The 15,054-nt window shown below is 31.9% G+C and overlaps 1 protein-coding gene across 7 annotated transcripts in view; it reads left to right on the top strand.

The window, feature by feature from the left end:
• Positions 1-15,054, top strand: part of CCSER1 (coiled-coil serine rich protein 1) — a 1,108,427-nt gene that overhangs the window by 384,113 nt on the left and 709,260 nt on the right. For all 7 annotated transcript variants that reach the window (XM_016161106.2, XM_036226729.1, XM_036226731.1 and 4 more), the window contains exon 6: positions 6,590-6,797. In XM_016161106.2, coding sequence (XP_016016592.2) covers positions 6,590-6,797 — 208 coding nt within the window. The remainder of the gene's footprint in view (positions 1-6,589; positions 6,798-15,054) is intronic.

Below are 15,054 nucleotides of genomic sequence, written 5' to 3'. Positions count from 1 at the left end.
ATACTAGTTAGAATGCTTTCAGCTTCAAGTAAGAGAAAAACCTAACTCAAAGTTCATTAAACAGTCCAAAATTATGGTATCTTGTTTAATAAGAAATCTAGAGGTAGTGAATCTCCAATGTTGGTTAATTCAGAGAAACAATGACATCAAAGAGGCAGGTCTACCCAGTGTCTGCACTTCAGTGTTCACACAGCTGAGTCTCTTCCTATTTGCAGAGTACACCAGTGGTCCCAAGCAGTGCATCCAGTCAAAGAAGCATCTTAAAGAAAAGACAGATGTCTCTTCCCTATGTCTCTTTTTTGCCAAGGAGGAAATATTTCCTTGAAAACCCCAACCAGACTTCCTATCATTTCCTGAAGACATAGGAGAGCCAACATTTGAACAAATTAGGAAGTTTTTTATTTTCTTGCTTTTGTTTTAAAGAGGCAGGGAGGAGGAGTGAATAGATAGTGGACAGGCAGCTAACACTGTCTACCATAATATTTTCCTTCTCTCAGAAATCACATCAATTAATTCTAGCATTTTCATTTTTTTATACTTTTTCTCTGATGATACTATTTGTTATGTCCATTTTTTCTTTTAAGACATTGAACATATTTATAATAGCTGCTTAAAATTCTTGTCTTCTAACTCCAATAGATAGGTCATTTCATAGTGTCTATGAATTGTTTTTTTCTGTTTCTTTGCATGTCCATTCATTTGAATATTTGCCAGACATTGTGGATACTATATTTTTGAGAGTCTGTATTTTATATTGTCTTACTTTAGAGAAAGAAGAATGTTGTTTTAGCAGGCAGTTAATTTACAAATTGATCATATTGATTTTTTGAAGCTTATTTAAAGTTTGGAACTCTCAGGTCTCCCATCGCTATGAGATCTTTGTCACTGGCAGATAATCTCATATCTGCATAGGTATAAACATTGTAGTTTCTGCTTTTACAGATCACATCCAGCTTTAACAGGCTGAAAACACCCCATTGGCAATTTGTATAATTATTGCTTTTTTAACTTTGTACTTTTGGCACCTGGAATTTTTTCTCGTTTCCTCCTGCACTATAATATGTTTAAAAATAAATATGGTTATAATTTGTCCAGTATTTCTCTGTATTTGGAACAGGAGATGGAGTGTAGGTCAGCTCAGTCCAGTGTGTTCCCAGGGGTCTCCTCAGAGTTTTAACTACATCTGTGATAAATGCTACAAAGGAAGGGTTAGCATAGAAGAGAGAAACCTGTGTATGTTTGAAGGGTAGGATACCAGATGCAAAGGAGGTTTCCCTAAAGAAATGATGTATTTAAAGGCACAATCTAAAGGTATGTAAACAAGACTTTTCTATTCAGATAGAAAAACATATGCAAAGTTCCTGAGATAGAATAGAACTTGGAACATTTCAGGGCCTGAATGAAGGCCAGTAAAATCTTAACAAAAAACAAAGAGGCAGTTGTGAAATGAGGTATGGTGAGGCAGTTGCTAGATTACAGAGGACCTTCTTGGCTATGTTAAGATGTGTGGATTTTATTGTTCCTTTTCCCATATTGTACCTTTTTTCTGCCCAGCACTTCAGGTAGTGTGAAATCCTCTTACATGTAAATTTATATCTAGCGTAAAGTGTTAACAGATTCTTATAACCGTTGTACAACTGTGGAGAAATGGATGCTGATTCTGTCCCTTCCAGAAATACAGCTAAATATCCGATTATAAAACAATTTGAAGCATAATTTTTTTCCCCCCTAAAATGATACTTTCAGATAGACAATATCTTATGAAAGAAAACATGAGAAAAATATATAGTTTATTTATCAACCATAGCCTTTTTGTAGTTAGCTCCTTTAATGGTAATTTTTATTGGGTTATGGGATGCCAGTTTATTAATATAGATTTCTATCTATGCCTTAGAATTATTCAAGCTAAAATTTAATTGGCCAAAAATAACCTGGCCCTTTTTGAAATGAGATTTAAATACCAATAAGTTTCCCAAAGTAAGGTTTTTCAAAATTATTATTTTCTCCAAATCTACTTAATGAAGCTTCAGAAGACAATTGTATCTACATGCTTATTTATTATGCTGGGCAAATAGTAATTGCTTTTACTTTTCACTACTTGAAAATCTGGTTCAGAAATCATAGCCACATTATAAAGTCTACATCTTTGAGATCCCTTATGACCACAAACATTTGCTATAATGGAAGGCGCTAGTGCACTAAATAATGGAAGAGTATCAGTCCTTTGTAATTAGCATGATCTTATAATTTGGCCATCATGTTGGGAAGTTTTCAGATGATTTAAAGAGTATATATGTATGGGAAGAAAATTCTCACTATTAAAATGATAGTACTAGTTATAACTAAATGAAAATAATATGAAAATACTTTTATTTTCTCTTGTGAGGAAACATCCTTTAATCACTTTATAGTTTATGTATATATATATATGTGTGTGTATGCATATATATTATAGTATGTATGTGTGTGTGTGTGTGTGTGTGTGTGTGTGTGTATTTCCATTTAACTTGTCTACCATACTGAAAATACAGTTGCAGCAAACCTTTTGAACTGGCTCAGTAGAAAAATTCTTCCACAAAGGATAGTAACAAAAGTCCAGAGCCAATTCACCATAGTAGTTTAAGCTATACATTTTAAGTACCAGTTGAAACTCTCAAGTTTTTTTAAGTTAAAACTTTCAAGAATACATTTATTGTTATGTTTATGAGTTTTGCTTTTAATCATACTCAAAACCTTCATTATTTTGGTACATATGGACTGATAAAGACCCATAAGCCTCAATTTGAATTTATCTAAATGTTACTAAATTTTAAAATTATGAAGATTTGGTCTGCATCATAAGCAACAACGCCAGTGTAAATATTACTGAGCGATTCTACTGAAGATTCGTGGAGTTGTAACAAAGAGGGTGAATATAAGTGAGCTCAGTGGAGATTACATTGTCATTGAAAGTATATGCCATGCTCATGGATAAGAAGAATTAACACTGTTAAAATATCAATACTACACAAAACAATCTATAGATTCAATGCAATCCTTGTCAAATGGCTTTCAATGCAATCCCCTGCCAATGGCATTTTTCACAGAACTAGAACAAATAATTCTAAAGTTTATATAGAACCACAAAAGACCACAAATAGCCAAAGTAGTCTTGAGAAAGAAGGTCAAAGTTGCAAATAACACTCTCCTTGATTATCAAACTACACTATGAAGCAGTAGGAATCAAAACAGCATGGTACTGGCATAAAACAAATAATGGAACAGAATAAAGAGCCCAGAAATAAAACCATGCCTATGTAGTCAATTAATCTATGAAAAAACGAGGCAAGAAAATACAATGGAGTAAAGATAGTCTCTTCAATAAATGGTGCTGGGAAAACTGGACAGCTACATGCAAAAAATATGAAACTAGACCTCTTTCATGCACAATATACAAAATGGATTAAAGACTTAAATGTAAGACCTGAAACCATAAAACACCTGGAAGAAAACCAAGGCAGTAAACTTTCTGACATTGCTTTCAGTATTTTGGGGGGAGACGGGGGATGGATATGTCTCTTTGGGCAAGGGGCAAAAAAATAAAACAAAAGAAAGGGATATATCCATCTAAAAAGTTTTTTCACAGCAAAGGAAAACATCAATAATATGAAAAAAACAACCCGCTGAATGGGAGAAGATATTTACCAACACCACATCCAATAAGGGATTAATATTGAAAACATATAAAAAACTCTTACAACTTAACACCAAAAAAGACAAACAATTCAATTAAAAAATGGGCAGAGGACCTGAATAGAAGCTTCTACAAAGAGGACACACACATAGTAGATAGGCATATTAAAAGATGCTCATTTTCACTAATTACCAGAGAAGTGCAAATTAAAACCACAGTGAGATATCACCTCACACCTGTCAGAATGGCTGTCATCAATAAATCAACAAACAAGCATTGGCAAGGATGTGGTGAACAGGGAACCCTCATGCACTGTTGGTGGGATTGCAAATTGGTGCAGCCACTATGGAAAACAGTATAGAGGTTCCTCAAAAAACTAAAAATAGAAATACCTTATGACTCAGCAATCTCACTTCTGAATATTTGTCTAAAGAAATGCAAAACACTAATTTGAAAAGATAGGTGCAGCCCTACATTCTTTGCAGCATTATTTATTGTAGCCACTATATGGAAACAACGTAAGTTTCCATCGATAGATGACTGGATAAAGAAGATGTGATACAAATATATACAATGGAATATAACTCAGACATTAAAAAGAATGAAATATTACCATTTGCAACAACATGGATAGACCCAGAAGGTAGCATGCTAAGTGAAATAAGTCAGAGAAAGAAAAATATCATATGATTTCACTTATATGTGGAATCTAAACAACAAATAAACAAAACAGAAACAAACTCATAGATACAGAGGACAAACTGATGATTACCAAATGGGAGAGGGTGGGAGACTGGGTAAAAAAGATGAAGAGATTGAGAAGTACATTAGCAGTCGTAAAATAATCATGGTGATATAAAGTACAGCATAGGGAATGTAGTCAATAATATTGTAATGACTATGTATGGTGTCAGATGGGTTCTATACTTAACAAGGATCACTTTATAAGTTATATAAGTGTCTAACCACTATGCTGTACTTCTGAAACTAATATAATATTAAATTTCAACTGTAACTCAAAAAAATTTTAAAGAAAAAAGAATGTATATGTGACTACAAGTTGGGTATAATTAAAATGAATCCGTTTTTTTTAATGTGTAAATTTAAGATACTCATTATATCTACCTCTTGATCTTGTTCAGGTTTGAATGAATTAACACACGTGAAATGGTTGGCACAATACTTGGCACACAATCAGCTCTCAGAAAATGTTAGTTATGCCTTCTTTTTATTATTTTATTATAGATACCAAATGGAGATAGGAAATACTATGTTACCACTTGAAAGGGCAATGACACCTGTGAAGACAAGTAAACATTTTTGAGTATGATCCAAAAATGTGTTTTCTTTACTAATTAATGTACTTTTAAAATTAAATTATACTATTTGTAAATAATCAACTCTGGATAAAATTAACTAAGATATATTTTTTTATTCGCACCTTTGCTTGATTTTGATGGCAAGTTCCAAGGCAACTTTTGATGGTTTTTTCCCCCCCAATTTAGGTAGTTAAGTGACCTTGTCATATAATTCAAGAAATAACATACATAAAAGCTATTAAAATAGAGCATAAGTCATAAATTATTTTTTGTAGATATCCTGATCTATGTTATAATATTAATTGATATTACTATATAAACCTCTTTATTTTAAGGACTAGGGACAAATTTAAACAAACTCATTTAAAAAGGCTATTGTCATACATAGGTTTCTCTTTTCATCCAGTTTTTATATTTACCTGATCTACAGGTTTGGTAAGCTATCAATCTTAATATCTTTTCTTTTACATGTATTTCAATGTAAGCCATGTTAAATGATTGTCAAATGAATTATTTTTCTAATAATTGTTGATTATCAAGTAGAACAAAATAAATAGGTGTGTCTTTTCCCACACATTTCTATGCTAAAACTTTAGCTATTGTTTGATAAGCATGCTAATTACATATCAAGTTATAAATCTTTTATTTACTTTTCACATAAAAGCCTATGCATACTAATCTTTCTTAATCCCTCAAATAATTAATTGTTGGTTGCTTTTAAAATAATAATTACCAAAATTGGTTTATTAATTTTTTTCTTTCCAGTTATTTTTAAGCATCTTTAGAAAAATCTTCATAGGAAATTTATCTTTCAGTGATTTCTGTTGACTTTCAACATTTTTAAAAGAGTTAAATATAAATACTGTTATTATGTATAATGGAAATTGTAATTAGGTAAAAAAAATTATTTTCTCTAACAGTGATTGTCAGTGAATCTTACTACTATTGACCTTAAAAATAAAACAGCCAGTTACTTTACCAGCAAAAAGAATGAACTTATTCAGGAAGACAGAGAATTCCGGACAAGCATCGTGTAGAAAAACTACTGGCAAGTCCAGCAAATAAAGGAGAGAAACATCACTTACATGGATAAAGAGGAAGTTAGGAGGGGGTGCTTTGAACAAATGTCAAAGGAAAGTGAGCATTTAGGGTGATGATGACTTCCAATTGGCTGAGTTGTGAGAGTTCCCATTAGCTGGACTTGTTGCTAACAAGGAGAAATCTTCCTCCTACTGAAGTACTAGAGACACTTCTTGTTGGTAATGCAAGGTACTTCTTCCTATTGGGGTCTGTAATCGAAGCTTCTTCTTCTGATGTGTAATTGACCTCACGTGGTAGTGTGTGAAAACTTTCTGGCCTCTCTGCCTTCATTTTAAAGGAGGTTTACTTTATTCAGTTTCACACCACCAAATATACAATTGACTCATTTCATAATCTTCACAAGAAATCTCAAATTCTCAAAAACTAATATGAGCAAATGTGAAGATTACAAGAAAATATTTTCTAGCTCACTACTAACATTGATCAACAACTTTGAAAATAGTGCTCTGAATATACTACATTGTAATTTTATTTATTATCTTTTATTTTTTGTTAGGAACCTTTCCCTGAAATTAACAAAAGACATTGATCAGGAAGCCAGGTGTTCCCATATAAGCCGAATTCCCAGCAGTCCATCTGCAGATTGGCCTCTGCAAGGTGTGGAAGAAAATGGAGGCATAGATTCTCTACCATTCAGACTGATGTTACAGGACTGCACAGCTGTTAAGACGTTATTGTTAAAGATGAAGAGAGTTCTGCAAGAGGTAATGGTTTACTCTAAGATTAATGTCTTTCAGTGCTGATAGAGAAGTCTGTAGACATGATTAGTCCTTGCTTCTGTCACTAATTAACTGCATGATACTGGGCAGGGGTCAGGTATATTCTAGGAGCTTAGCTTTTCTCATATGTTAAAGGATTTGGAGTTCCGGTGTATAAGATATCTTTGGCTCTAAAAGTCTAATATTTTATGAAGAAATTGAGAAAGAATAATTGACACCAAACCTAGGATAAATCCGGTAAATAAAAAAAAGGCATCAGCTGTTATGTTTATTTGTTATTATAAAGCTATTGAGAGACATGTTAAATGAACTTCACTTTAAAGATACTGAGGCTTTATTTATATGATACAATAAAAGTAGTTTAGTCATTTTGTCCCAATAAAATCAATCCAGTAAAGTCTAATCTGAATGTTTGGTTGATTTTTCCTATCGAATACATTGCCCTACCACAGCTAATGGTCATTTAGATAATGAGCTAGACAGGAAAGTATATAATGGATTCTTCACCTTTATGCCCAAGAATCAGTTATTTTTTTAGATTTAAGAATATTATAGTTTTATTTTTATAATTATAATCCTTCTTTTCTTTGAGAAATTTCTTTAAACAGTGTGTACATTAAAATTCAGGATAATAGTCTGGGATTTCTGACTCCAAATTCGGTGACATTTTATTATATTCTATTATCATTCATTTGATTTCTGTTTATTGATAGAGGATATTAATAAATAGTATGAGAACAGAAAAAAATGTAACTATAAAGACTGAATAGTATTATGCTTAATCTTACAATGATGATCACTGATATTTGCTTTCCTAACACTTTGATGATGATGATAATAATAATAATAATAATGCTAGCAGCTACCACTAGAGGGCAGAGTAGAATCAGAAAGAAAAAGATATTTAAGAGAAAGGATTGCTATTGACTATTGATGGCATCACTCATATGTTTTTATCAGCTGTTAAAGCAGAAACTGGAAAAGATCTTCACATTTTACATCAGTTTATGTTGCTGAGGGAATATTATGCCACAGAAATTGGCAAACACAGTAAATTAGGGCTTTTAATTTTTGGTTTGTTAATATTTATCAATATACCACTGTCTGTATAAGAATATTCTTTCTACATTGATAACATAAACGTTTTCCTGCATTTGTGGAATCTCCCTGACCTTTGACTTAACATGCCGCCTGAACTTTTTTCAACAAGGGAAACTTAATAACAGCTCTTATATTAAAAGATATTAATCTTAAAGTTGGTAACATTCAACTATTCAGGTTTCTACCTCTCTCTTTGGTCTGGATTTTTAAAAGAAAATAATACAAGCAAAGGGAAATAGAAGAACTAACAGGAAGAACCAGAAGGCTTTTTTGGGGTACTTAATTTTGTAATTTAAAGATTATCAGTGACATTCACTATAAAGTCAATGTTCAGAATACATTGAGATTGTTTGTATACTTCCATTTGTTTCTTCATTAAAAAGTTTGTGAAGAAACTGAAGAGAATTGATTTTTAAAGCTGATGTATAATGAGCAATAATTACATCTGTTAAGTCCATTCAGAGAGCATGTGATCTTATTCTTCATAGTCAACAAGAAAAGCAATATTATTTTATGGTTAGCAGTAACAACTGTTTTAGTAATAAGGTGTTTATAATAGATGCCTTTAAAGAAAATAATTTATTGAAATTTTTCTCAACCAGACATTTTCAAATGGCAATTAACATTTATTTACTATATTTGAGTTAACTACCAACTATTCATTTCAGACTAACAATATCTTTTTAATATTGCGTCTGTTCCTATGAACTTATTTTTATGATGTATCGTCGTCTTTTGTACACAGATTATTTTTAACTGCAGAAGATCCATTATTTGATTTTTAAGATAAAAAAAAGTAATGAGTTTAATATATCATACTAGAAAGTGCTCTTATTTGACATTTTCCCTAATGGTGCTCAGTTGACATTTTAGATTTTAATTTTGAGGTGGGTCAAGTGTGAATAATCTGACTGGAATCTCACACTCCTAATTTTATCCTCCTTCTTCGAAGATTAGTTGCTATTATTAAAACGCACATGCATATTCCCAACAATCCCAAACATCAGCTCCTTTACTTAAAAACACAAAAACAAAACAAAACATTAAACTGACTTTGGGACCTTAGAGATGCTACTGTCACTTTATTCTTAGAGTTAGTGATAAAAGAAGTGATGATAGCAAAGGAGAACCATGTAAAATTTTCTTCTTTTGTTAATTTTTGTTGCATGATTCCAGAAATAGTTTCTGTTATATTTCTGTGTGTGTTTTTTTTTTGTTTTTTGTTTTGTTTGTTTGTTTGTTTGTTTGTTTGTGTTTTTTGCTCTTTTTTTAGTTCTCTTTTAATCATTTTCTTATGAAATTTGTTTGTACTATGTGGAAAATGATCAAGAAGGCTACAGAGAAGAGGTGTGATGAGTAGTGTAGTTTCTGGTAAGATAACAGCTAATAAGAGTATTTATCCAGTGTTGCTTATAATCTCCCCTCTCCTGAGCACCCATGCCTTTTATAATTTGTATTTAATAAATGTATGCTGAGAATGTACCTAGCAAATTTCCTTAATCATGAGACATTTGAAAAGTTACATAAACGTTAAATCAAAACATGTTGCTCTAATGAGGTGAATCTATTTTAACACTATAACTAGATTCGTGAAAATCAGAGAACGATTTATTTGAGAATCAGTATAATTAGAAGCCCCTTGTTGATGTAAGAAATGTTCAAACCTGTAGAAAATTTTATGAGAGTTTATTTGAGCCCAACTAATGATGTGCTGGGAAGCAAGATCTAAAATGCTCGGGAGAATGACAGTTCTGCAGTTTCTTTTAAACATTTGGAATCAAGGAGGGAATGTAAGGAAAATTACATGAAGGTGGGGGAAAGTAAGGTACAGGATAGTTAACTATCAGTGCTCCCTTGAGGGTGGTTATGCCTTTTAGGGGTCCACAAAAGAGGATCACTCTGGCATTTCAAAGGTATGTTAACCTAGATACACAAGAATGATAGACAAGGCTTGCTTAAAAACTTTTTAGTAAAGAAGTTATAGGCCTGGAGTGAGACTGCCCACTATAACCTGTCCAGTTAAGAATTTATTATCAGATTCCCCTGTGAGGTTACTTTCAGTTAGATTTATTACAGAGCTCTTTTTTGTCCATAGCATATGGTTGATATAAATATTTGTATTTGCCATTGATTAAAGAGCTTCTACAATTTTTATTCGTCTCTTCTCAACAACCCAGAGATAATTTTATTATTATCTGTAAAAAATAATGAAAAATATTTAAGAATAATTTTAGATGTGAACTACTTTTTAAAAAAATGTTTATTTTTAACTATAATTCACAAACATATGACAGAATTTTGAGTATTTTTGAACCTTACCATTCATCATTGCTTGATAGAAATGTTTTAAAAGACTTTTTCTTAGCATATTTCAATGAAATGATTCCAAGAACTGTAATAATAAATTTATAACTGACATTTTCCTATCCATATACTTCAAAAACATGTTAAAAGCCTATAAAATAGAAACTTGAGCAATAGATAATTACAGAAAGAAAAAGCAACAGCAACAGTAGAGAGTCATAACGTAAGGAAACTTACTAAGAGTAAGCAATTATCTATGTAGAAGTAGATAGCAATCCAATTATTAGACTTCTTTTTAAATCTGTCTTTTGAAAATAACGAAATACAAGTTTCTGCTACCTGCTTTATGCTCGTCTGTTTTTGTTTGCACAAATAATATGCTTAAAGTAATAATTGGAAAAAGATATACTATGAAAGCTGCAAATGCAAGAAAACTAGAATGGCTATGCTCATGTCAGATAGCTGTAAAGGTATGACGTACTACCAGAATTAAAAAGCTATATTTCATAATGATGAAAGAGTCGGATCATCAAGAAGACAGAACAATTATACGTGTGGATGGCCTATTTATGAAACTTGTAAATACATGATGCAAAATCTGAAATCTGACAAATTAAATAAAATAAACAAATTCACATAGTTAAACAGATTAACTCCTTTCTCTCAGTAATTGATAAAACAACTAAATGAAACTAGAAAAGTTCCAAAAGCTTTGAACACCATTATCAACTTCTTTAACCTAACTGACATTTATAGAATTCTACAATTAACAACAGAATTTTACATTCTTTTCAAATGCATGTGGAAGAAACATCACCAAGAGAGAGTATGTGCTGAGTCATTAAAAAATATCTCAATAAATTTGAAAGGTAGACGTCTATGGAATATGTTTTATTAGGACAATGGAATTAAATCAGGGATTAAGAATGATAAAATAACTAGAAAAACAGATATATTTGGAAATTAAACAAACATCCATATATTTCATGAATTAATTTAGAAACCTCAATGGAAAATTTAAAATGTTTTAAATGAAATAATTAAAATAATAGTACAATAAATCAAAATTTGTGGAATATAGTTGAAAGCATGCTTGGAGGGAAATCTATAGCTTTGAAAGTTTAAGCTTAAGGTAAGAAGCACTGTAATCGCTTTTTAAAAACTGTACAAAAAAGATTACAGAAAAAATGACTCAAATTCAAATTACTAATATTAGCAATAAATATCAGCAATGAATTGAGGGAAGAATAATCACTACAAATCTTAAAGACATTAAAAGGATAATAAGGGGATATTATAAACAGCGGTATGGCAATAAATATGACGATATAGATGAAAGGCAAAGCACAAATCCCTTGAAAAATACACCGAAGTGACAAAAGAAGAAATTAAAAATCTAAATTCAATTTCTATTAAAGAAATATATTTTATTATTAAATAAAGAAAAAAAGAATCCCATAAAGAAAAACCTAAGAGTAGGAAGTTTCACTGGTAAATTCTATCAAATACACGGACAATAGATTAGTGGTGACCAGAGGGATGAGGGGGAGAGAGAAAGTAGATAGGGATAAAAGCGGTCTAATATTTGGAAGGATATCTAATTCTGGGCGGTGAACACACAATGCAAAATATATACTTTTGAATGATACACTTGAAATTTAATTGATTTTGTTAATGTCACCCCAATAACTTTTAATAAAAAAATTCTATCAAATATCTAAGGAAAACTTAAGGCTAATATAATGCAAAATAAATCAGGATTAGAGGAACACAAGTTATTTGATGTGGCCAGCATAAGCCTATTATAAAAATTGGTCACAGAAAAAATTCTATTATAAATATAGATGCAAATGTCTTTTAAAAAAATTAATAAATAAAATTTAGAAATATATACATATTGCAAGAGTACAATGTTTAGCATTCAAAAACCAATTTAGCATTTCAGTAAACTAAAAGAAAAATATTTATATAAAATGTTAGTAGTTGAAGAAAACACATTTGAAAAAAATTAACATCATTTTATGTTAAAAAATAAAAACTAAACTAAACATACTACTAGTAGAGAGAGCTTCTATTCCTATGGCTGATGTTTATACTTAATTGTGCAAAACTGCAGCTTTTCTCTGATATTATTAACAAAGGAAGAATGTCCAATCTCATCACTTTTAATGAGTATTGGTTGAAGGTCCTAGCTAGAAATAAGTCAAGAACAATTATAAAAAACATAAATTTTGGAAAGGAAAGGTAAAACTACCTCTATCTGCAGGTGACATGTTTGTTTATATAGATATCTCTAAGGAATCCACAAAAAGTTAATAATAACCCTAATAGGGATAAGTTAATTTAGTAAGTTTGAACGAACATTTTTTCATAGTTTATTCATCACCACAACAACCTTGATTCAGCATGGCAAGGCACTATACGAAGATCTGGTTCCTCGGAGTTGGAGAACATAATAGCCCTTCCTGGAGCCTGGCTACCACATTCCACCTTCTGGCCCCCAATGATGTATCACTCATAGTGCAAAGTACACTTGCTCCTTCCCAAGGCACCCAAAGTAGTGTTCCATATACAGTATCAGCTGAAAGGACATAATTTCATCGTGTTAAGCATGTGCACTTACAGATGAGGCTTAAGTACAGTGACTCAAATACAGTTTTCCATGTGAAGACTGGTGAACTAATGCATAGGTTAGCAGTTTCTTGATTAGGATCTAAAGCCTGAAAATAATTCTCCATGGCTTTTAGTTCCTTCCTCTGTACTTTTGGTTTTACCCTCCTAATCATTCTTTCTTTTCTTATAAATTTAGCTCATGGTTGCAGCCAAATAGTTTTCTCATCCTTATTTGTTCTTGTAGACATTGATACCCAGAGGCTTCTTTTCGTTTTTTACTCCTTCCCCTTTAAGTTCAAACTACCAACTGTTGTAAATATATATACTATTCTAAATTCTTTTTGGATCTCTTGTGAACCTTATTAAGGATTCACTCTGTTAGACAAAAGTCACAGCCACAGATCTCTTCCTGATCAACCCTTCTTTAAGTTGATATAGCTGATGGACAACCATTTAAGCTTTTACAACTTTAAATGTTTGGCTGAGAGAATTTGTGAGGCATACCCTCAAACCTTCAACTAAAGGTACTTTATGTCTGACTGAACTAAATATTCTGCAGCATCACTTTTCATCTTTCCAAATAGCTCTACATATACTAAATAAATTTATAATATCATAAAACTATTTATATCTGGATTGGTATAGTTGTTGCATAGGTTTACATTTTTAATAAAGCTCATCAAATTATACACTTAACATGACAAGACATAGAATGTCATCACATAACTGATAGCACCACTGTCAATGGTGTCATTTTGTGGAATTTCTGTTCTTCCTTTGGGAAACCTGTGTATAAACTACACCCACTTATCATACAGAGTGAGTTAAGGCACTATTGTGAATTCTTCCAAATTGTTATTAGAGTTTATTTTTTTTCTCATTTTTAGAATAACATAAGTTAAAAAAAACTTAACAATGTAACTCTGTCTTCATACACAGCAATAGATCCTGTTGAAATTTCTCCCTGAAGAAACTTGTGGTCTTAGATTCACTGAGAACGGATAGATTTCTGAACAAGAATATTCTGCCTACATGAGGCTTGGTTTTTTGTGAGGCAATACAACTTGATCTGGAAAGTAAATATGAAGGGGAATGAAGTATAATTCTATGACTGTTTTGCTATGTAAGCAACCTTAACTTTCAGTAGTCTTCTAGGAGAGCTTAGAGAAAAATTCTTCATGAAACCCCAGCCTCATTTCACTCAGCGTCCCCGTGGACGAGGTATAGTAGGGTTGTAAAAAACGCAGGTGTTTGGAATCGTCGAGATCTAGGTGTGATTCTCACTTCTGTCACTTAATAGAGCTACAAATTAAGATTTTTGAGTCTCTACTTCATCACAGGCAATATTGCTGTCTCATAGAGATATGAGTAATGTATATGTATGACAGGTTATCACAGTGGGCGTGTTGGGTGAGTACTCATGAACATGAGCTACTGCAATGATCTTGTTTGTGTGATTACTGACTATGTTTAGCTAGGTGGAAAATATTCGAGATTTCTTAAATACTTGGAAATATATCAGTAAGTATTCTTTAATAGGACAAAGTGTTACATTTATTGAATAATAATTCAATATCGGCATTTGTTAATAAAGGCTATACTAGCTGAAACTAAAAGTAGAAATACTGTTGTCATTTATGCTTTTCTGGGCTTTAAGTTGTGGCAGCACATTTGACCTGACAGTTCCTTGGCAAAAGAGCTACTACATATTAATTGAATTTCCTGTTTATAGTCTAAATATAAGAAAGATTTTTTTTTTCCCAAGTAGAAATGGTAACCATGGTGGTAGAATTCGAGAGAAAAGGGAAAAGGTGTGTGATGTGTTTTGCAAGTACTGTGGACAGTGCTCGCTGGTGACTTGGAATTGGGTAGCAACAGAAAGAGGAAAAGAAGGGTTAACTGAGAGTTGTAGTTTGAGTCACGGGCAGATGCTATTGCCATTTTCTGAGACTGGAAAGACTAGGAAAGCAGCAACTTACATGAGGCAAAAAGAAAACAAGAGTTCCATTTTGGCCAGGTTATGGTTGAGATACCTATTTAGACATTCAAGTGTATGTGTCAAATAAAACTTTGAATTGATGTGACTGCAAACCCAGAAAGATCAGAGCTGAGTATTCATGATGATATAGATTCTGTTTAAAGCTACAGAAGAGAGAACTTGCATCTAAAACCAGGATGCTAACCTCCATGGTTTAATAATCAGAAAATCAAGAAAAAAAGAGTG

The sequence above is a fragment of the Rousettus aegyptiacus genome, unplaced genomic scaffold (assembly GCF_014176215.1).
Source record: "Rousettus aegyptiacus isolate mRouAeg1 unplaced genomic scaffold, mRouAeg1.p scaffold_m13_p_10, whole genome shotgun sequence".
NCBI classification, from domain to species: domain Eukaryota; kingdom Metazoa; phylum Chordata; class Mammalia; order Chiroptera; family Pteropodidae; genus Rousettus; species Rousettus aegyptiacus.
The sequence above is the reverse complement of the archived record's forward strand: the minus strand, read 5'-3'. Positions and strand labels throughout refer to the sequence as shown.